This window comes from Tachysurus fulvidraco, chromosome 14 (assembly GCF_022655615.1).
Source record: "Tachysurus fulvidraco isolate hzauxx_2018 chromosome 14, HZAU_PFXX_2.0, whole genome shotgun sequence".
Lineage (NCBI taxonomy): Eukaryota > Metazoa > Chordata > Actinopteri > Siluriformes > Bagridae > Tachysurus > Tachysurus fulvidraco.
The window spans coordinates 6,551,085-6,574,979 of NC_062531.1; the positions used below are offsets into that span (position 1 = coordinate 6,551,085).

At 35.8% G+C, this 23,895-nt stretch overlaps 2 protein-coding genes across 7 annotated transcripts in view; both read left to right on the plus strand.

Moving 5' to 3' along the window:
* Window positions 1-14,141, plus strand: part of pip5k1bb (phosphatidylinositol-4-phosphate 5-kinase, type I, beta b) — a 43,860-nt gene extending 29,719 nt beyond the window's left edge. For 4 of the 5 annotated variants that reach the window (XM_027133170.2, XM_027133169.2, XM_027133172.2 and 1 more), the window contains 8 exons: window positions 3,700-3,896; window positions 4,684-4,767; window positions 6,254-6,302; window positions 6,407-6,491; window positions 7,532-7,687; window positions 9,319-9,439; window positions 11,975-12,092; window positions 13,085-14,141. In XM_027133170.2, coding sequence (XP_026988971.1) covers window positions 3,700-3,896; window positions 4,684-4,767; window positions 6,254-6,302; window positions 6,407-6,491; window positions 7,532-7,687; window positions 9,319-9,439; window positions 11,975-12,092; window positions 13,085-13,087 — 813 coding nt within the window. In that variant the 3' untranslated portion in view covers window positions 13,088-14,141. The remainder of the gene's footprint in view (window positions 1-3,699; window positions 3,897-4,683; window positions 4,768-6,253; window positions 6,303-6,406; window positions 6,492-7,531; window positions 7,688-9,318; window positions 9,440-11,974; window positions 12,093-13,084) is intronic. The other variant, XR_003438477.2, reaches the window with a different exon arrangement.
* A 1,974-nt stretch (window positions 14,142-16,115) lies between these two features.
* unc45b (unc-45 myosin chaperone B) lies at window positions 16,116-23,839 on the plus strand. 2 transcript variants are annotated; one of them, XM_027133173.2, is made up of 20 exons: window positions 16,116-16,251; window positions 16,904-17,074; window positions 17,168-17,204; window positions 17,324-17,499; window positions 17,864-17,953; window positions 18,063-18,230; window positions 18,473-18,638; window positions 19,548-19,718; window positions 19,814-19,985; window positions 20,077-20,377; window positions 20,758-20,852; window positions 20,951-21,092; window positions 21,201-21,341; window positions 21,532-21,659; window positions 21,768-21,834; window positions 21,929-22,042; window positions 22,165-22,280; window positions 22,369-22,486; window positions 22,599-22,754; window positions 22,964-23,839. In XM_027133173.2, exons 2-20 carry the CDS (start codon window positions 16,904-16,906, stop codon window positions 23,225-23,227), a joined length of 2,793 nt encoding a protein of 930 aa, XP_026988974.2. In that variant the 5' UTR covers window positions 16,116-16,251; the 3' UTR covers window positions 23,228-23,839. The 2 variants fall into 2 exon arrangements, with proteins under 2 accessions (XP_026988974.2, XP_047678836.1); XM_047822880.1 differs by lacking the exon at window positions 16,116-16,251 and adding an exon at window positions 16,273-16,508.
* The last annotated feature ends 56 nt before the right edge of the window (window positions 23,840-23,895 follow it).

A 23,895-nucleotide genomic window follows, 5' to 3' on the forward strand; every position in this document is an offset into this window, starting at 1 on the left:
GAAGAAAATAATCACCAATAATCAATATTGAACTAATGGATTACATCACCCTATCATTTACTATTGTTTCCTCATTACTGCAAACCTTGTTTTATTCTGGTTATAGAAGTCCCATTGTTAAAACTCACGTGATATATACACACTCATCAAGATTACATCTCAAACCATGATTCCCATAATGATGTATATGTCTTTGTCAATACTATAGTTTTGTAAACACATGGTTAGCACAGCACACACTTGATGTAGCGGTTAAGATGAACTAAAAGACCTGTGTTTTTAGGAGCTTTCAGCCCAGAAAGGTTCTTGTGTAAGCATTTGGAAGGTCACACACTCTTTAGTTCTCATTGTTATGCCTTCCTGTGAACTGTGAAGTGATGTGTTGTTGAAGTGTGCTCTAAGCGGAAATCATGCTGTGTCCCTGAGTAAGCATGTCACATTCCTCATCACAGAAAGCTTCACTGCCACTTTTATCGATATAGCTTTTTTTGGCTGTTTTTATTTCATTCATTCATTATTTTATTTTATTTTATTTATTTTTGTTTATTTTTTACAGCCACAAGAATTTAGAAACTTGATTTAGCTTAGCTTGACTTAATGTTTTGTAAACATTAAGTTAATTGAATTATTAATCGATTGAAATTGAATTATTCATTTAATGATAATTAAGCTATATCTAAACATGTTTGTGTATTTCTTGTGTATATGCCTTGATATTGAACAATTGACATGATTTTATCAGTCATATGCAATTTTCTCCAGTACTCTTAAACATTTAAAAATGCAGCATAAATGCAGACTTACTCACTGTCACACATGCTATAGTTCTTCACTACACACTTTCTCAGTAAGTGAAGTGAATGTAAATAATGGTTTATGGTGCATGAGTTGCAGGAGTGCTTGCTGCTGTCAGTATCTTTGACATATGGGATTACTGACCACATTATTGTTGATGATCGCTGCACATGCTAAGCTTATTCCCTCTCTCACTGAATGAGAAGGTATGATGCATAACTTATACAGTTCTATAGTAGCAACACATTCACAGGGACTTTTTTGGTAGACACACTACAAAATGTCAGTTTCAATGAGTTGATGTTAATTTATCATTATTTAGGAACAAGTTTCCAGTCAGAGATCTCTTAAAGCTGTAATTTTATGTTCTCTGGCATGGAAAAGTCAAAACAGAGAAATCTGTTTATAACTGCTATAATGTAAGTGATGTGTGTTTTGTGGCTGTTTCACAACATTAAATGTAACCCTAAAATGATAAACAAAAGTATGATATAGTTTTTATTAACACATTATTAAAAATGTCAAAAAAAGAAGAAAATGCGGCAGCGTTGACCATAACATTTTGGAAAACCAAGCTCTGAAAGCTGAGACGATCTAAGAACAGTCAGGATGTGATTGCTAAACTACAGTGACAGAATCCATGCTGTTTCTGTGTTAGATTTGATTTTATGTGGAAACTGACAGGTGTTTTCATGCATACATTTTGCACAAACAGTCAAACTCATTCCTACACTGTGCTGGTTGAACTAAGAGTAGCCACACAGCAACCGACCACTATTTTAATGTCAACTACAGATTTGCTTTTATGGCCTTAGGCAGAATAATAGAAATTGTAAAAATATTTTTGCTTTAAACTTCGGCAAATAAAATTAAATATTATTCATGATAAAGACCTGACACACACACCCTTGTTGGAGATTCATGGTCACCACAATCGGCATGCAAAGCAGCATGGTCCTATTCAAAAGACCGGAAAGAGAAGGGTATGCAAAGCAGACTTTAGCCTCGCTCACCAGAATCCTACGTCTAGTATTTCTTCTTTGTTTTTTTCAAAAGAAATCAAGTGCTACCCTACAGACAGCTTAGGAAGTGGCTTTGGTAGGTGAAATCATTGATGTGTTTTGCAAAGTGGCTGGTTTTGGACATTTACACACAGCTGTAGGATTACACCAAATTTCCAGCATGCAGTAATAGTGGAGGTCTCCTGAACATCTAATACGTGTGGTACATGGGTGCTGCTTTAGATTATTTAGAACTATACTGTAGTTAGTCTTTACACTGTTACAGATATTAGTATATACGTAAGTGTATCTTGACAATTTAACTCGATATGAGTAGATTATTTGGAAATGAACAGATATAATGTATATATATTTATATATATTTTTTCTAATTTAAATTTGTAACATTTTTCTGTCATCTTATTCATATTATTATTATTATTATTATTATTATTATTATTATTGTCTTACTGTTTTTTTTGTTGTTTTGTTTGTTTGTTTGTTTGTTTGTTTTTGTTTCCTATTGCCCAAAAGTTTTAAAGGGCAATAGCACACAGACAGTTGAGGGGTGTGCCACTAGAACAGGGGACAAAAAGCCATATGATTTTACTTTTATGTGTGCGCAATGCTCAAGGCACAAAGAAGGACGTTTGGTCAGCATGTGTATGTGTAGCACTGCACGTTGCACTGGGAGCATTCATTCCTCTATCCTGGTTTAATGTTTAACAGGCTTCTAGTTGGGTGATACTTTGGGAAAAGGAACCAACTAAATCTGATTGAAATAAATAATAATATAATTGTGCAAACACTATTAAAACAAGTCCTGCACAGCTCGCTAGTGATGTAGCTGAGGTTAATGAACTGTTTCAAAGAACATGCTAATATGGCTGCCATTTCTGCTACTGGCTTTTTTCTGGTGATTTCAGGTTTTTCAATGCAATAGGATTTAATATTTAAGAGAAAAAACATAATTTCCTGTTTTTGTCCTTGAGGCATAAAGATGTACAGGAGCGTTGCGTCAGTAGCTTTTGAGTTTCCTGCATTTTCTTTATAGTAGCGTAATAGCTTTAGATAGAAAGAACTGTCAGCAATGTTGATTTTCCCTTCACTCAGGTAGTTACATTGCTTTTAACTATATTTACTCATCTGTTTTGCCAGATTCTCTCTACTGAGCCATTTATGGTAGTGACTATCACATATACTGGTTCTGAGTTTTCTCATTATCATTCACATAAAATTCCAGACAAATTAGTGATTGGACAAAAATAAAGCCTGTGTCAAAGACGCACCCTTCACGCATTTTTGATCGATTAGCAGGATTATATAAACCCCTGGTCATGTGAAAATCTTCCTGGAGAGAGTGCTTTATCCAGGAAGAAGGTCAGTGTGTTCTTTTTATTCATACATAATTCATGCCAAAAGAACAGACGTCATATGCTTTGTATCTCAGCATCTTTGAGCCGGATATTCATGTGCAGAAAACAACTTAGTTTACTCTGTTTGCACATAGTGAACATGGCCTTGATTGACCCCAAGAATACAGTGAGGAAATGTCTTGCTTTCCTGGCTGACTTTTCTCTTCCATCAGTTTTTGCTGATCTCACTGCTGAGAAACACATATTTGACACCCTCGGCATATTATTTTAGCTGGGACAGAGTGCCCCTCATGGCTGCCTCTTTCAGAATACTGCGTGGATTAATGTAGAGCTATTTTTGTTGGATTAAAGGGGCTCAGACATATTTGTCATATCTGCTCTGACATATTTGTTTTTTTATGTGGTAACTGCTAACAAGGCCTAATATCATAGAACTACAACTGGCCATGTGTGTTATTTATTAGTATCAATTATCCGAGGGACATTTTAGTGAACATCTGCATGTATGTGTGCTTGCGTGTATACAGGTGTTGGAGAGCTTTAAGATCATGGATTACAGCTTGCTCCTGGGCATACACGTGCTGGATACACAGAACCACAGAGAAGCAGATGGAAGTGTAGTAGACGGCAGGCGTCCTGTCGGACAGAGGGTTCTCTACTCCACCGCCATGGAGTCCATCCAGGGGGGTGGCAAGGCAGCAGAGGCCATAACCACAGATGATACGTGAGTTGCTATTCAAAAATCTTAGAAAATACACTAGACAGGTATAAGCTACATTTACTTATAATCATGGACTGAAATATAGTCCTTATAAATGCCATAAATACCCACTTTGCACAATCATGTCATGTCGTGGATCCCTGATAGCTTGTTTCTTGCTCTGAATGTCAACTTATGTGTCATTATGAATGATAACTGTTTGTTTTATAAACCTTATAAACCACACATACTATAGTAATGAAATATATGAAATCACATATTCATTAAAACATGTTTTTCTCAGAATCAGTTTTTACTCCTAACCAAAAATCTCTAGAAAATGTTCTCTAGAAAGGGGGCCTACATTCAGGAAATGAAGTCACATGCTCATTTCTATCTCTCTTTAGAAGCTTACAGAGAACTTTCTCAAAATATTAATTACTGTTGGATAGTTTGATTGGATTTTACACTGAAAATGTCAAAGAAATCATTGTTACAGCAGCACATGGAGTTTTCTTTATTAAACAATAAATAAATGACAACCCAACACATTTTTCAGTAACAATACTGTTTGTACTTAAATGAACATCTATTAATTCTAATATTATCTAAATACTAGGTATTTTGCTTTATAAACTGAAATATTCAAAATATGCAGATTTAATTAGACGACACCTCATTTGCCTACGAAACTCACTTGTTCTGAACAATTTATTCAAATGAAATTGTTCAGAACAAGTGAGATGCGTAGGCAAATGTTGTTTTAGTACTAATAAATAGAAAGTATAACAGATGTATTGTTTTTCTGCAGAATGGGAGGAATCCCAGCCAGAACTAACAGGGGCGAGAAGCTGTTGATTTTTTTGGGGATAATTGACATCTTGCAGTCGTACAGGTAGGACACAGTGTCCTGTGCCGCACTCTAACACTGTCCTCCTGCTTAACAACCAAAATCAACCACAACAGCTTTGAAGCTAATTATAACAAATACAAAATCACAGTACATCCTGGTACGAAAATATAATGAATATGCGAAAGCTTCCCCAGGCGCAATAATCACAACACGCTGCTATATTCAGAGCTTTAATTGGAATGAATGAACCATTTAGAATACGTTCCTTACATGCATCCTTTAGCTATACTTCAGATCGGTTGGCTGGTATATAGTATATATAGTATAATACCTTGTTCTTGTACGTTTTACCACAGGAGAGAACACAGAAGGTTCCAGAGAACAGCAGCTCTGACATTATTTCCAGCTGCAAGATCTACAGCACTCTTGCTAATACGTTATCATTTCTATAGCAACAATACACACAGGGTCTTATATGGTGGATGCACCACAAAAAAACGTACAGATCTTAATCTGGGGAAGTTTTCCTTCTGGAATTTTATTGAAAGCACATTGAAAACACATTTTATTACATTTTTGCAGATATATTCAATGTATTACCTCAGTTACAGAATGAGATAGGATGTCTGTGAAGAGAAGAGACATCCTATCTCATTCTGTAACTGAGGTAATACATTGCAATACAAGAAACAAACCAGTCAATACAGCAACAAAACCCTTACCCATAAATGCCCCGAGAGGTCACGAATAAAAATAAGGCTCTAATGAGATGGCCCAGATATTACTGTTATATTTACAGATTTTATAAAAGTATCTCAGTGATCCTTTGGAAGAGTGCCTGTATTTTTTCTAGGTGGATGCATTGCAATATCTCTTATATACAGTCATTGTCTGATGGGAAGGCTTGTTTCCATCTTAGGAGAATGGCACGACAAGGTGGTGAAGGCAATGACGCCACGAATTGTGGATGATACAGCTGAAGCAGGAGAAAGGCCAAACAGGGCTGTCAATGCTTTAGGGGCAATGATGGTGTTAAGTGCCTGTGAGAGTGTTCTAAAAATATCCAACCAGTAGCCCAATAGCATCAGGCATGAAACCCATAACTTTTCTGTTTTCTGACATATTCAGAAGTCATATTCATTTAAAGAGAATAAGATTAAAATGGAAGCTAGTGAGGGAACGGATGATTACAGCTGAATAAGTATATTAAGCATGATGCATTCTTCTTTAAACATAACAAACTGTATTATCTGTATATAAAAAAATACAAATAAAATATATGTATATAATACGTTGCTGTGGTACACATCAGCATGGTAACAGTAAATGTTTCATGTCAGGCCATATCACACCACCCTGGTTTTAAGTATTTTCCTATAACAGCAGGTCGTATTTTACTCTTTACGTGACAGTACTTATGACTCAGTATTTACCCACTGGGTGTATGCTGCTCAGAAAGAAGTCCTTGTTTTTCTAATATTTTACTTTCCGTGCCAAACCAAGCTCTCGCTGCCTTTTTTCCCTGAAGGTTTATCAAGAAGCTGGAGCACTCTTGGAAAGCACTTGTCTACGATGGTGTAAGTTGATAGATTCTTCATGAACAGCCTTTTCTTATCAATGACCCATTACGAAATCAGGCATCCTGATCAAATCTTTCTTCTTATTTTTTATATATCCGTAGGATACGGTGTCTGTCCACAGGCCGAGCTTCTATGCAAACAGGTTTCTCAAATTCATGAGCACCAGAGTTTTCAGAAAAATTCAAAGTAAGTTCCTGTAAAATTTCTGTAGCACCCGCCCAGTTTTCATGCTGTGTCACTCACCTTTTAAAATAGCATCAGTATCACATCACTTTTTTTTACACGGAATTGTGATTCACATGAATATGCACCTAAAGTGTCAATAACACATGCAAATGATTTAAAAATAAAAAGTAAAAAAAACTTGAACTATTCTCTCTGTTAGTCTTTCTACAGAGAAGGAAGTTTACAGAAGAAAATACAATTTTTTTTTTAATTCTCACACCACTTTTTATATATTATATTTAGATATATGTTTTCTACAATGTCATATATATTCTATTGACTTTTTTCTAGATGTAGTTTTGAAACCTGATCATTTTCAGATGTCAGCGTGGCTAACTTTTGACAAACTGACAAAAACCTGAGTTTATCTGTTTACACTGACACCCAAGTTTAGAAAAATATAAATATATGCCATCAGAAGGACATTATCGGTAAAACCTAGCAAGCAGTGTCTTATAAAACTGTGCACTTAATTTATTTAATTAAAATTATTAAATATTTAAATATAAAAATTATTTTTATAATTATATTAAAATTTTAAAAATAAAAATTTATTTTTATAATTATATAATAATTATATAAAAATTATTATATATTAAATTAAAAGAAATTATTTATTTAATTAATTTTGAAAGCATGTTTTCTTTACAGAAATTCTGTCCTAATGCTGTTATAGTTCTGTATATAGAACTATGTATTCCACAGCTTTGCTAGTCTTCTTTACATAGCTCTCTGCAGACCTGCAATACTGTATATGCAAATATAACTCAGGTCTAAAGTGTTTTATTAGCTTCATTTTCATTTCCATGCTAATATTAACTTTATTTTCATGCATTTCTTTTTAATATGAGACTTTAGGGACACATTTTATATTACATATATTATTATATACATATATATATATTAAGACTTGATAAAAGATGAAGGATTGTTATATTGTGAAATTAATTTGAAACGGTAACAAACTCACAAACCCCTTTCCATTTATCTGTTTTGATCAGCAAACCGGTATTCTCCATCAAAGAGAGTGCGTAACTCCATAGTCCCGATGAAATCATCCTCTCAGGAGCTGCTGTCCCCTCAGAGGGAAGACAGAGTAGAAGACAGGGCCGAGAGACTTGTGGCAGCCCGCAGTCTTGCCAGTCTGGATGGACAAGGTGAGCAAACTCATCATGATGAATTTATCATACTAATGGTGTTATGGATGCATTGGACAATTTCCTGCCAGAACACAAGAGGCTGTTCCAGCAAGGTTTGTTTGTATCCTGTGCCATGTGCTTTTGTTTATGTTTTGTGTTCTCACATGTGTGCCCTACCCAATCCTTATCCCATTCCCACCCAATCCTTATCCTGTTCCCGCCCAATGCTTATTCCGTTTCTGCCCAGTCCTTATCCAGTTCCTTATGTGGCACTAATTACCTTCCATATTTATACCTGTCTTGTGTGTACCTTTTTGATGGGTCCTTGTCTCTGTTTTAGGTTTGTTGTTTTTAGTTTTCCTGTATCCTGTTTTGTATTTTTGTTGATTATTTTCCCCCCAGTGTTTCCCTGTGTCTGTTGGTTTAGTTATTTTATTAATAAAAACCCCCGGCTGCCTTCTATTCCTACATTTGGTTCTGGATTTCTTTTCCACGGAGTCAACCACACCTGACAAACGGGCTTGTTTATTTCATTTATTTTAGTCATGTATTGTTATGGGGAAAGTGCTATTGTGCCATCTCCATGTCTAGACTTGGGTAAATCCAGCAACACAAGGTTGGCATTGATAAATACATAAAGTAATTTAGGTTGCTGTTGCTGGTTCGGCATGTTGTATCTTGGACGATATAAAAGAGCAATTTTCCTCAAGTCAATGCACAAAACATCTGTGATATGAGCAAACAGGCTTGAAAAAAAAAAACTACTCCAAACTAAACACTCTTCAGCCCTTAATATGACCTTTGCATTTTCAGCCCAGTCTATATTATGTATTAGAGTGTTGCTCAACACTGCCAGTGTTACTCATTAGTGTCGAGTTTGGTCAAAACTCAGAGGGTCAGGCAGTATAACAGCAGTAATAACCCTTAAAATGAAGCCATGCTGACTCATGTTTTTAAACCGAAAAAAGCTGGAATTTTAATCATAATAGTAAAATATGGACATTTATAGAATAAACATTTTATTTATTATTTATTGTAGTATTTATTGTCATTTTTGTAGTTTAGATGAAATTTTGATGAAGATGAAAGTAGTTTAGATGAAATTTTGCTTATGTGATATATATTTTTTCAAATATTAAATGGAATTTCAAGAATCAAAGTTTCTGTTAATCCATAAACGTATTTATTTAGTTCCTTAGTAGCTAGATACTGTACCTACATAATTAGTAAAATATCTGTTTTGTAATTCTTTTTGTAAATGATGAACATACACTCCCTGTCAAAGGTTTTTAATATCATGGGGGTTTTGTGGTTTTGTTTTTTAAAGATTTATTACAGTGTACTTATTATATATCAAAAATACTTTAAGCCTTGTGTTTAGGGAGTAATTATTTGTGCACACTCAGACTGTAATCAGACTTGAGACTGTAATCAGTTTTTATTTAAAACCAAGTGCATTTTAACTTTAAGACATTTATACATACTGTGGGCCACAAGCAACTAAATTGATTTACCAGACCAAACTTTTCCAGAAACTTTCTCACAAACAGTTTTCAACTCAGTTATATCTAATAATTAACCTGACTGGCAGCATGATTACAATATTATAATTATAGATCATTACAAATAATTTTTTTTTTTTACCCCAGTGTGCACTTATTACCGGCGACCTGACCTGGTCCCAGTCACAGCTGCCTACGGTGAACCTTCTTCAATGGCCACTACTATGTCCGTCAACGACAGATACATGCCTCCTAGATCAAACTACCGGTAATGCCCTATAAACAAACACCTAGTTATATACACACAAGCACGCGGACATGCCATATCACTGAAATACCTACCCACACACACCTGCTGGGTTCCCACCCTTGCGTCACTCCTGCCTTATCATTAATCACCTCTGGCCTGTCTCCGAGATGCCTATATTTAACCTGACATGGAGATAATGAGCAAAATCTCCAGATTACAACCCTCTAATTCTCTTCATACTCTATGAATTATGAAGAGTGTGTCTCATTGGTAGCACTTTGTACGCACACCATGTTTTGCTCTATTTGTCGTTCACCATGCACCTGTTTCCCGGGGAATTCGGTATCAAAACACCACCTAAATATTTCATTAACATACTAAGAGCCCTAACAATAGGGTGAAAGAGAATGTTACAAAAGATGGCATTTAGCACTAAGGCAACTAATACTGTGCTTATATGGCAGCTGTAAACAGGTACAGTACACTTCCTTTGTCACCTGTCACCTTGTCCACTAACACAATACAATGAAGGGATTATGTTGTGTTGGTGGACAAGGCGACAGTCTGGACCTTAATAACATAGTGTCGAACTGTATGCGTGATCCATTCAGAGGCAGAGGTAAATGCAAGGTGACTTTAGTTTTTTTTATCAAACAGTACACGTTCTAGCTTAAGCACTAGCACTCGGAAAAATAAACAAAAATCAAGAGATATTATGCCCCTGCAGGCGGTAGTGGCTCTGTAAATATATGCACAACTGTGTGTTTTGACTGGTTTGCTTATACTTTAGTGCATATTTGGATTTTACATAACAAACGGAATTCTGATGTATTGTGTTGCAGACTGCTTCAGCTCATTTGGAAAGTTGAAATGTTTCTGATGACTGGACCCGAGTAAAAAGTTTTGTATAAGGAATTAAGACTCTTTAATAATTATCATTGGGGTTATGTGATTCAGCCCAATGCAAAGCAGAGTTAATGTCCATGAAACAAGTTACTTTATAACAGCTGTCTGTCTATCTATCTATCTATCTATCTATCTATCTATCTATCTATCTATCTATCTATCTATCTATCTATCTATCTATCTATCTATCTATCCCCCTCTATCTCACTCTATCTCTCTCTTCTCCTCTCTCTCGCTCACTCTATCTCTCTCTTCTCCTCACTCTTTCTATCTCTCTCTCTCTCTCTTTCTGTGTCTCCTTCTATCTCTCTCTGTTTCTCTGTCTTTCTGAAAGTTGACAAGATCCTGAAAAACCAGAAACTCCTTTTCCTGAAGACTTTCTTGTATTGGAAAACTACTTGACTGGTGTTGGAGAATCCATGCATAAACGTTAAATAAACATCTTACATAAATCACCACCATGTCAGCAATTATACTGTTAATAATTTGAATAACTGCTGATAATGAATCAGGAGCTTCTGACCAGATCAGATCTGAGAGTTTAAATGTGCTGTGGTACTGTATAAGAAACAGTAACATTGAGGCAAAAGTGTACATGTTACTACTTTAGAACTTCAAAAAACCAGGGAACAATTTGTTGATTTGTGATTACGAATGGTCTTATTTAAAATGAATGTTTAGCATGATTACTTAATAAATATTATTTAAAACATTATCTTAGTTCATCCAGAACAGCACAAAATATCATTTAGAGCATTATATACAGTACAACAGGTCATGTTTCTAATTTCTGAAGATGTTGGTATGTAATGTTCTGACCAACAATAAATTGGCCCAGGACGGACTTGGGTTAATAAACAGCCAAGATGGCAAGGTCTTGTAGTAACATAAGAAGTCCATGAAGTAAAAAGTTCACTAGGTGCAGCAATAAAAAGATTAAGCACATTCCTCAGCTGAAGTAGGTGACAGTCAGGTGGCATGCAGGCAGCTAACAAATTTTAGGGAAAAAATACAGCCCATAGTGTCTTATCGAGGTGATGAAATCTTAACAAAATCCTAAATCAAGATCAATTGTCCTCATATACGAATAAAATCAGTTTTGTCCTTATTAAACATTTAAATAAATAAATAAATAAATAAATAAATAAATAAATAAATAAATAAAAATTCATTCATGCTCTCTATAGTGTAAGAGAAATTTTATTAATCTGTCACGCCTCTGTGTATAATAAAAATAGTATAAATTCAAAGGTTTTTTTTTTCATATAAACTAATAGACACTGTAGATTCAATATAGAATATAGCTTTGTAACCAACTTCAGATTGTTACAGACGGTTTCAGAGAGTTTAATGTGCTACAGACGTTAACAACAACAATACAAGATACTTATATTTTACAGTACAAGATATAATATTTTATGGGTTATTTTTGTTGTTGTTTTATAAGAATTTTGGGGGGTTAGTAATATGTGTTATGTCACTCCTCAGCCCATTTATGTCGCGTTAGCTTGGGTTATTTTGCTGCGTTTTTGCAATCTACATTTGGGATCTTTGTCGTTTTGCTTGGCCTTTTTTGTAATGCTAATTTAAACAAATGAAAATGTTCAGCCTGCTTCTATTTCACACTGGTGTATGTCTCTGATGCAGATATCCTGTCAACTCGTACTCTAACTACAGGATGGCAGACAGCGCCATCTGTCTGACTTCCGAGCAAAGCACAGTGGACACAGACCGAGACGACGGCTCAGTGCTGGATGTTTACTTTGTGAGTGCAGACTCTAACCCTCGGTTTTGTTCAGAACACTTTGTGTTCCTTTGTTACAGAAAGTCATTAATACAGATGTTACATATTTATAGTCTCATAGTCTGGTCAGTTAGCATCACAGTGCCACTGACAATAAAGGAAAAACCTGTAACAGAGCATACTTCTCTTTTTCTCAAGATCTTCTGAAAATCTGGAAGATACAAGTTGAACATGTGGAACATGTCCAAATATTATTTAAACGTATTTCATAAGTAGATGATTGATGAAAATGGGACATTCGAAGCATTAGATGAATGGATGCACGCATTAATTTGTACACAAATTGTAATACAAGGTCTCCCAAAATTCTCCACTTTATTTAATCTACAAAATAAAGCAAAATATCACTTTATTTACAAAGCATTCTCTCCCTGATTGACATTTCTTTGTTAATACGCAGAGTTGGCTCAACCAAATTTGGCTCCCGTTGTTTACACAGTCCATCACAACCCTGTGCCAGCTTCCCAATCCAGCCACAAAAAGGATTTTAATATAGGATTTTAAAATACTTCTTTTAAGAAAAGTTCATAAAAGCTATCTGAAAAAAAATGCAATACTAGCAGGCAATAAAAAGTTTAGGGAGACATTTTGTTAAAAAAAAATTGTTAATCCTCTATATACAGGGACTTTTTGGGACACCATGTACATCTAAAGCATTTTACTGATAATATTTTAGTGTAATATGTGGTTACAGTAAGCCGGAACAGCTAATATACTGTTGGTAGAGTTTTAAATTATTAATAATGTTTTCAATTATTCATTTATTCCAGTCCTTGAGTCGCCCAGGTATTTTAACCTTATAGCTTTAGTACAAAACTTTTAAAAACGTGTTTTTAATGCAAATACATTTTTATCACTTACAATTAAAGCTAAGAAAAACACTTTAATTAAAAAAAACATGTACAAAACTCAATACTGTAAACTAATTTCTATACTGTTTGCTTTTGTTGCAGTAAGGAGCCATGAGATGATCGTTATCGTCTTCCTCATCACTCTTCATTACCCACTCTGGACACTTTCTCGTCTAAGATGCACACCAGGATTTGCTAATGAAAGACTGGACATCTACCATTATCCTATTATATGATAGGAAAGGAAATTAGATGTTTTCTGTGTGTCATGAAGTTACCGCAGGACAGAGATGGTGTTTTATGCCTGCGAAGAGGCGAGTAAGCCTGAACATGCAGCCTGTGGCCTAAGCATCCACAGTCATCAAGTAGTGTGTGTGTGAATTATTGTGGAAAAAAATGCTTCTGACGGGTCAAAGACTGCTTTGTTTAGATCAGATTTTGTATGTTTGCAGCTTTGTAGCTCTTTTGCACCCAAGCAACACACAAACAGCAGATCATTCACGACTTGATTGCTGAAAACTCAACATTGGGTTTCGAAATGCAAAAGTGTCATACAGTGATGATATTGCCTCTATTTATATTGCTAGGATATCTAGTGGACTAGATTAAAAAGTAGTTCAATTCTGAATGTTTAGTCTTTCCTACATGATACGAAGTACTTTCTCGGTATGTCAGAGAAATGAATGATATTTTCAGCTGAACATGAAAAGACGTTGAATTTGTCCTTTTCAAATCATAACGCCAAAAATGACTTCTTGCTATGGGCGGCGTGGTGTTTGATGATAAGTCTAAGTTTTATATCGGTCAAGAATTATATGCGAAGTCTGGCATATTTCAGTTTAAACATGTAAACATGTGAGTTTGTGTGCAGTAGATGTTCAAAAACGAAGGATTTTTGATAGCTACGATGTAGATCTACAGAGAATATTTTGTGAAGGGTGGGGAGTGTTTCATATTTGTGAATCTGTTCCATTAAGAGATATTTCATATTGAAGCATCCTGTTATGTGCTTTATATTATTTAACAGTGTGCTTCTGTTTTACACAGACAAATGTTTAACAAGTGATTCGTATAAAAAAAATAGTCTTTTGAATATCATTATTGCACCTTTGTAGATTATAATTTATGAAATGGCTTTCAATAAAGACTGTATATTGTACTGGTTTGGTTGTGAATTTTTGCTTGAATTTGATATATTTCCAATTTTTTTAATACTACAACAAAAACAAAACAACAAAAAAAAAAACCTATTCTTTTATAGTAAAATACTTGCTAGAAAAAAAAAATTACAGTAGCATGGTAAATTATGCCCAGATGCATAAAACAGAATAAAGTAATAAATAGGCAATTAAATTAGTTCGCACAAGAGACTAAGTAATATCCATTTTCACTAAGGTCCAAGGAATGTCCTGTGTTCCCTACAAATCGAATGGTCTACCAGGGAGAAAGAAGGATTCCAAATTTTGTAAAAGTGAAGTGGTTTATTACTGAGAGCTTCCAGAGGCATAACGTACAATATGCTTTTAATCCATTGTATTCTTATAGCCAGTACACTGCAATGGTATGCAATGTTTTTCACCTTTTTACATGTTCTTCCCATGCTTTGGGGTTTACAGGTTTGGGACTGTCCAGTGGGACACTTTGGGAGACCCTGGGACACTCTTAAATGGGACACTATGGGAGACCTTAGGACTGTCCAGTGGGACAATGTGGGAGACCCTGGGACACTGTCCAGTGGCACGATATGGGAGAACCTGGGACACTTTGTCCAACGAGACTCTAGCGTAGACCCTGGTACACTCTGTTCAGTGGGACACTATGGGAGAACCTGGTACACTCTGTTCAGTGGGACACTATGGGAGACCCTGAGACACTCTGTCCAGTGGGACACAATGGGAGACCCTGGGACACTGTCCAATCGGACATTACGGGAGACTCTGGGACACTCCCAGTGGGTCACTATGGAAATATTGGAACACTCTATCCAGTGGGAAAATATCTTAGACCATGGGACACTCCTTTCAGAGTGCCCCCCTCCTTGTGCTCAGAGTCCTCTGAGAGACAAACGTGTGGTTAATTTAAAGAACCATATTCGTGCCAAAAATAAAACAAATAAACATTGCTTATATGTTGATGTAATACAATGGTGCTTATGTTTTAATACTGAATCTATTGTAGCTTTTGTTTGAACAAAATCTTTTTTTTTTTCGCATTTTCTCATTTGAGCTCAGATTCTGTTTGGCAAACCTGGTTCAAGACATAATTCCAAACACTGTTGGGGATGTTTTCTTTTAAACATGCTGAATAATTCACTAATTCACTTGTCCCTATCTTAACAGACGATTTTACTTTTATATTTTTCTTAATTAATCTTCCATCAATCAGTGACGTTGAAAACATAGGTGTTTGAGAAGGGGAAAAAGTCCAGGGAAAAAGTATTGTTATTATTCATAACAGAACTGCAAATTTTATGCAATGCTGGAGCAACATGGTGATGTATTGTTTTAGTGTCAGTGCACAAATAAACTGGGTGAATAATGGAAAAGGAGAATGTTTCAGTATTTTGCAATGTTACTTGACTTCAAGTTTTAAAAAATGCATTCAACTGAACTGATAACTAGACAGTGATGTGTAAACATGTCTGATGCAATTGACAAATTCATCAGGATTGTTCCAGAAGGTTGTGGACTATCCTGCTGTAGGTATTTTGCAGGACCTTCCCCCATTTGGATGCCCCATTTCCTTCATGTGAGATCTCACAGGTTGTAGAAACTACGAGAGTGTTCCAGCTGTCAGGAGCCACCCCCTACCCTTCCCACCCCTGCCAGTGAAGGGGTAGTAACATGTGCTCCTGAGTGCTCAGCTGTCACACCTTCACCCCAAATAGACTAAATCTGGGATGTTCCATTTCTTACTCAATAGGGGTGGACTGGTATCCTTGTTTCCCTTTCCAAATACTCATTATAACAATATCATGAATACCTCCTGCTCTAATTCAATAAGTACTTGAGGAGAAATACAAACAGTGCTCTGCTTTCAAAGCTGATGTTTCTCAACATATGGGTTTCATGGCAGATAGGGAGGTTTCCCCTGTTGAGGGAATGGTTCAGGCCTCCATCCCATTTGTGGATCACGTCACATAGAGATAAATATAAATGCCAATTGGAGGTCTGTTGCTCTAAGAGTAAAAACAGCTAAATAGTCCTGCAAGCAAGCACATGGTCAGCCATTGCTGAGTGACTTTGACTTCAGACATCAAAAATATAACGGTATGTGGATAAACTGATGTTTTAAGCAGGTTTGGTTTTATTTGTTCTATCTGTAGAGCTGAGATAGAGAATAGGGTGATAACATATCTTTAGGATAATAGACATTGCTGTCTGTGCTGAAGTCTCATGTGATGGTAAAGCTTCACATGAGGCCAAAGTTTTGCCCATATATGGTGTAAGGGTAGGGCATTTAAAGTTTGAGATAGGAGCATGTCTGGCCATTTGCTGAAAAAGATTTGACAAACGGAAGCAAAAAGGTAAGTAGTGTCACTGGAGCATATGCTATTTTGCATGCTTTATTTGGTTTACAATTTTATTTTGAATTAATTTGATTTATAATATGGTAGATGGAACAAAATGTTTTAATACATTTGTACACAATTTTTATAGGCATCTACATATATTTGCAATAAATGTGTCTAGTGCTATTTTATATGCCCTGAAGAATGAAAGGTTTTCATATTTACATTGTTTTTTTTTTCAATGGTAAAACCAATATCTTTAAATTAGACAGATAGATCAAGCTAAATGTGTCTTTTTGTAATGAAATGTAAGATTTTATTCACACTGACTCTTTCTAATGTTTTATGGGATGGGAAAACAGAAACTTTTAGGGTATGTTTATGATATAAATCTCCCTTAATGCATTTAGATGGGAGAAATGGAAGATCCAGTCCAGCTGAAAGAAGAAGGCAACAAGCACTTCCAGGCAGGAGAGATTGACAAAGCAATTGAGTTCTACACAAAAGCCATCAAAGCCTGCAAGGAGAAAAATGCGCAGGCTGTCATCTACAGAAATCGAGCTGCCTGTTTCCTAAAGAAGGTATATCACAAATTCTAATAATAAATCATACAGATAATCATACAGATAAGATTTGACCTGTTTTACCTTCAAAACTTGTGCTTTGTATTTTAGGAAAATTATTCCAACGCTGCTTCAGATGCCACCAAAGGTACTAGCATAGTCCTAAATTAAGCTATTCCTCAACCTCATATTGTAAAAAATATCACGTGTTAATGTCCTTACTTTGTTTGTCTTCATTATTTATTTTTCATTTTGTTGTTGCTACAGCCATAGACATAGATGCTTCTGACATCAAAGCTCTGTTCAGAAGATGTCAAGCATTAGAGAAACTGGGGAAACTGGACATGGCCTTTAAGGATGTCCAGAGATGTTCAACACTGGAACCTAAAAACAAGACTTTTCTGGAGACTCTCAGGAGACTTGGAGCACAGATCCAACAAAAGGTTAGACTTCCCTATTTGCTGTAGTAAAAAAAACTATATTTGTAAACATCAAAAAAATAGAATATGCACGTTAGAACATAAAAATATTAGTTTGTATGCATTTAACCCTTTTTACTGGCGTTCCATTCCATCAGCAGAATGGAAATTGAATTTTTGACATTTTCAGTACAAAGAAGTTAATTATTTACTGTCCGCAAATCTTACACAGAATTTTAGTAGTTAAATTTGATGCCTTCAAATTTTAGATCTTATGAACAAGCACTGGCAGCATCTCAGATGGTTTGATATCACCATTTACTTTGAAGATGGAAACATTTTTTTGCGGTTTATTTTTAATGATGTGACAACATAATTTCTTCCACAGTTGAAGACCACCTTCTCCACAGACTCCAGAGTACAGAATATGTTTGATATCTTGCTAAGTGATGAAACAGATAAAGATAAGAAAGAAAAGGTGAGAAATGTTATTTTTTGGATTTTCATGCTCCAACCTGTTAATATCAATATAAAATTGTTCCTTATGGTTTGTCTAACTGTAATTCCTTATGATTAATGTACTTCAGGCAGCTAACAACCTGATTGTCCTGGCGCGAGATGATGCCGGCTGCGAGAGAATCTTCCAGAACAACGGAGTGGCTCTGCTCATGCAGCTCATTGAGTCTGGGAATGTTGAGATGATCCTGGCTGCCATACGGACCTTGTCTGGAATGTGTACAGGCCACCGAGCGAGGGTAAATGACAGCAGGATGCAGGGGCAGGGTGAAGAAGTACAATATGCTAAAAATGCACCTAATATTTAATATCAATAAACTTTATGAGAAGAAATATTACACCTTAATTGTCACATTCTTAATAGTGTCACTCTAGACACAGTACACAATAATGTACAATACTACTAAATAATATAGTATAAGAATAACTTAATAATAAACTAGGACCTTTGGGTAAATAATGTTGTGTTTTGTGCATACAGGCCACTGCCATCATCCACACGGTAGGAATTGACAAGCTGTGTAGTATTATGGCCATGGACAATGAGGAGATCGCTCTGGCAACCTGCAACCTATTCCAGTCCATCTATGAATCCCTGTCTGGGGCAGACAACAGAGTTTATGGCAAAGAGGAGGCCCTTGTCCTTGGTAAGAGACATATTTGTTTCTAACTATTGGTTTTATATGTTTTAACCATTAATAGTGACTCTATTAAGTAATTATATTTCATTACTATACTTGATATTGGCATCATATTAATATATACTTTGCCTAGGTATTATTATGTAGCATTAAGATGGATGAGATAAGATTTCAGGTCAGTAGTAATAATAAACCACACAGGATAAGCCATTGATTGGACTCTCAATAACTCTGTGATAAAAGCCATACTTTGACTAATTTGATATTACAGATAGGACATAACAAGATTCTGTAATTAAAAAAATGAAACAACATCTGCATGTAAAATTAACCCAATCTATACATACCATTTTCATCAAGTTATAATGAAAATACTAGAAATATTCAGTTTTATTTGGCATGCCCATATCAATATATTTATTACTATATTATAAATATATTGAAACTATTATTATAAATATATTAAAACTGTATTTACCTATCATATGTGCCATGAACTGGCCATTAGTTTATAATACTCTTCATAAAATAAAAGTACTTTATACAAGATTTAATTGCTTGGAAAATGCAGATAGATTCAAACAAGCAAAGTTCATATGTTGGATTTTGTTTCATTTTCTGTTTCTTCACTTGTAGCTGTATTTTTAACAATCCTACTTTTTTGATACGTTGTAGTTGTTAGAGTATTATATGACTTTCTTCACTGCATTACAGCTAGGTTTATTTCCTGATGTGTGATAACATTCGAATAATGATCCTTAAATTGTTTCTTGAAATGCCATTTTGAGCTTTTTTTTAAACGTCTTACCTGAGATGAGGTTTACATGACGTACCTAAATGCACACTTCTACTTGTTACAGCATATTCAGTAAAACAGAAATTTTCAACTTAGCAATTCCACTTTTTTCTCCAAAGACTCAAGCAAGGACTTGAAGACTATACTGCTGAAACTGCTGGACATGCTTGTCAGTAAGAAGGTGTCAGGACATGGACGAGACCAGGCTCTTAACCTGCTTAGTAAAACTGTGCCCAGAAAAGACAAGAAAAATCATGATCACTCCAAGAGCTTATTTACGATTGATAACGGTAAGTACTGAATAATAGTGTGATCTGAATATGATAAATGAAAAGCTAATATCTTGGTCTAAATACAGTATGTCTATGCACATTCTTAAACCTAGGCCTGAAGAAGATTCTGAAGGTGTGTGGTCAGGTACCCGAGCTGCCCGACCAATTGCCCATGACTGAGAATACGCAGCTTATTGCCAGCGTGCTTCTTAACAAGCTTTATGATGACCTTCGGTGTGATCCTGAAAGGGAAAACTTCAGAGACATCTGTGATGAATACATCAAGTGAGTTGGATCTAGTTTAAAATGCTGCCATCATAGATATGAGCATCTATTCAGGTTACTTAAAAAAAATCCATTTGTATTCTGTCCACAGGGGCAAATTTGATCCCAATGACATGGACAAAAACATCCATGCTATGAATGCTTTATCAGGCTTGTTGCAGGGGCCCTTTGAAGTAGGAAATATTCTTGTGGGTCATCAAGGAGTAATGGAAATGATGGTTGCTCTGTGTGGTTCTGAGAGAGAAGTGGATCAGCTTGTGGCCATAGAAGCTCTCATTCATGCATCCACCAAAATGAGCAGAGCTTCGTTCATCATCACCAATGGGGTGTCTTTGCTTAAAGACATCTACAAGAAGACCAAAAATGAGAGGATCAAGATTAGAGCACTTGTGGTAAAGCTGCTTTCTGAACTGTTTGAAATGATCTCTGGTCAGATTTGGTCTATATGCAGATAAAATGTCAGCCATCAAATATCATGAGGGATTTGAATAAATGTAAATGGAATAAATGTAAAAACACCATGTCATGCTGTCGCTGGAAAAACTTCAGGTGGTAACAATGAATTCGCTTCATGTCAGGCCACATCACACCATGTTGTTGTTGACTGTCTATTCATTAATAATTATACAACAGAACTTTATGTGATGTTTATGTAACCAAACAATACAGTCCATTAGACCAATAATGCTGCATAAATATACTGCCAGGGTGTTAAATAGTAAGATATATTTCATTGTGTTCTTAAATACAATTGTGTATTCTTTCTCTGCAGGGTTTGTGTAAACTGGGCTCAGCCGGAGGTGATGATTATAGCATGAGACAGTTCGCTGAGGGCTCCACTGAAAAACTGGCCAAGCAGTGCAGAAAGTAAGTACCACATTTTCAGTAAATGTCAGGGTAGTCTTATAAAGACTCTTATAAAGAATATAACAATAAAACCACATTATCAAAATGCTTGATTTCAGATGGCTGTGCAACCCCACTCTTGATGTTCGCACCCGCAAATGGGCAATCGAGGGTTTAGCATACCTGACCAATGATGCTGATGTTAAAGATGACTTTGTTGAGGATGAACCAGCCATGAGGGCCATGTTTGAGCTTGCCAAGGTAGAAGAAGTCTAAAATCAATAATGCATGCATTTTAAATAGTTATATTTTTTATAGTTATATATCTAACAATTCTAATAATATAATTATACTAATTTCTTCCTTTAGTCCAAAGATAAAACCATCCTGTATTCCGTCGCCTGTACACTGGTGAACTGCACCAACAGCTATGAGAAGAAAGAGATCATCCCAGAGTTGGTGCAGTTGGCCAAATTCTCAAAGCAGCATGTCCCTGAGCAGCACCCAAAGGTAATGAGCACACATTATTTGTTTAAAAGGTGCAAGTAGCTGTGATAACTATATAAATAGAATCTGATAGTTAAGAAATCACACAATCCTAACAAACTTTAGGAAAAGTGATTAACATACAGTACTGTAGCTTTAAGGATCTTTAGGTGTTCAAGTAACAGCACACTTAATCATGTTATTTTAATATCAGGACAAGAAGGATTTTATTGACAAAAGAGTAAAAAAGCTTTTGGAAGCTGGGGTGATATCAGCACTTGCAGTCATGGTCAGAGCAGACAGTTCCATTCTGACTGATCAAACCAAGGAAATGCTTTCAAGGTAAGGATTTGTACTTTGCTTAGCCGATGTGGTTTAAGCTGATCTGTCATAATCTGTAAGAAGACATCTTTAAGCCACCACAACTCAACATTTCACTTCCATTTTTAGGGTATTCCTTGCTTTGGCTGACGATCCAAAAGATCGTGGATTGATTGTCGCCCACGGTGGCGGAAAGGTAAAAAAGCCTTTATCTAACATTGGGTCTAATGCTGCTTTATTAAACATTGTCTTCAAACAAGCTTCTTGACTTTTGGGTTTCCTTGGCACAGGCTCTGATTCCTTTGGCCCTAGAGGGAACAGACACTGGAAAAATAAAGGCCTCTCATGCATTGGCTAAAATTGCAGCTGTCTCCAACCCTGAAATCGCCTTCCCTGGTGAGAGGGTAAGAAAATTTTAGACTTTACATTTTGATTGCAATAGCAACATGGAAATACTTGATAGTAAATCAGAACCCCAGGGTTCTAAGATGTTTCTTATAACTATTTTTCTCCTGTTTTCTCTCAGATATATGAAGTTGTGCGACCACTGGTGTCCCTACTGAACACAGAAAGAGATGGCATTCAGAACTATGAGTCGTTAGTCAGTCTCACTAATTTGGCTGCATTAAACGAGAAACTTCGGTGAGTACTAAACATTACAAATTCTAACAAAAATCCTGTCCTGACTTTTCTTTGCAATAAACCATTGTCCCTTTTGTTATTGCTTCAGAGTGAAAATCCTGAAGGAGAAGGCCCTTTCAGAGATTGAGAACTATATGTTTGAGGAGCATGACCAGATCAGACAGGCCGCAACAGAGTGCATGTGCAACCTTGTGAGCTGTAAAGAAGTGAGGAAGAACATTTTATAGCATCAACGGGAATCAATCCCATATCTAACCTGCTCTCTAAAGTGCTGGCACTTCAGAAAATAGTGAAAAGTGCTTGATTGTGTCTTGACAGGTTCAGCAGAGGTATCTTGAAGATGGTAATGACAAACTCAAGCTGCTCATACTGCTTTGTGGTGAGGATGATGAAAAGTTACAGATAGCAGCAGCTGGTGGATTGGCAATGATCACGGCAGCTGAGAAAAAGCTGTGTGTCAAGATGACCAAAGTGGTATGTATAATTTTTGCCCTTTGTTACAGTGCTGTGAATGCTAGCAGATGATTATCAAAGTTCTGCTATTTACTGAGTTTTAGGGAAAGAAAATAAAAAAATAACATATAAATATGAATGTTAACCATTGTCTTAAGTGTGAAAGCCATGAATGCATCAGTGATGGCTTACAGCTCTGTTTCATCTTTGTTATCCTTTTTATATGGCAGACTAGTCAGTGGCTTGAGATCCTTCAGAGGCTGTGCATCCATGACAATCCTCAAATCCAGCACCGCGGTATGGTGATCATCTTCAACATGCTGGAAGCTGATGCAGAGTTGGCTAAGAAGCTAATGGAGTCTGAGATATTGGAGATCCTTACCTACTATACCAAAATGGAAGACAATCCCAAGATCCAGCAGGGAATTGATGTAGCACGTGCATGCCTGTCCAAAGCCATGGATCTTGGACTAATCAAGCCATTCACACAATAAGACAGAAAGAATACTGATTTGTTATTATTATTAGTGGCAGAAAGTGTGACTGTGAGCAGTGATGTGTATAGGTTTTTAGACATGGGGTGGCAAAGAGGAAGGCAGGGAAAAAGTACACTAAAGCCTAGACTGTGTGATTATAGCAGCCATTTAAGATAACTACTCATTACAATGCAGGAAACAATCCTAATAAATCCTTGGATCAGTTTAATAGCAGACTGTTTGATAATGTCTCTATTTGACAATATCATGTGTTCTCCATATCAGATTATTTGATGATGATCCTCTAATAGATATTTGCATAATATCTGATTTCTTCCTTAGTTAGTCATATATCATTACTGTAGTGGCTTCATAGTCACTTTATACTGTATTTAGTCCATAAGGGATTTGGCTTTCAATGCTAAGAAAGATATTATTGTAGATACAGTAAAAGTCTGCATTAATTGAGTAATAGACGTTTCGGGTTGTAGTTGTACCTATTTCTACAGTAGCTCTGCTTTCTGGGAAAGTGGAAGTATAAGGAAACTCTGACAGAAAACATTGTCTGCAATGCATTATGTTTTAGGTTTGATTGTGTTCACTGTTTCAACTTTCATTTGATTTTTTTAAGTCACAATATTTTATGCATTTGACATGTTTACTTGAAAAATATATACATTTTTTTT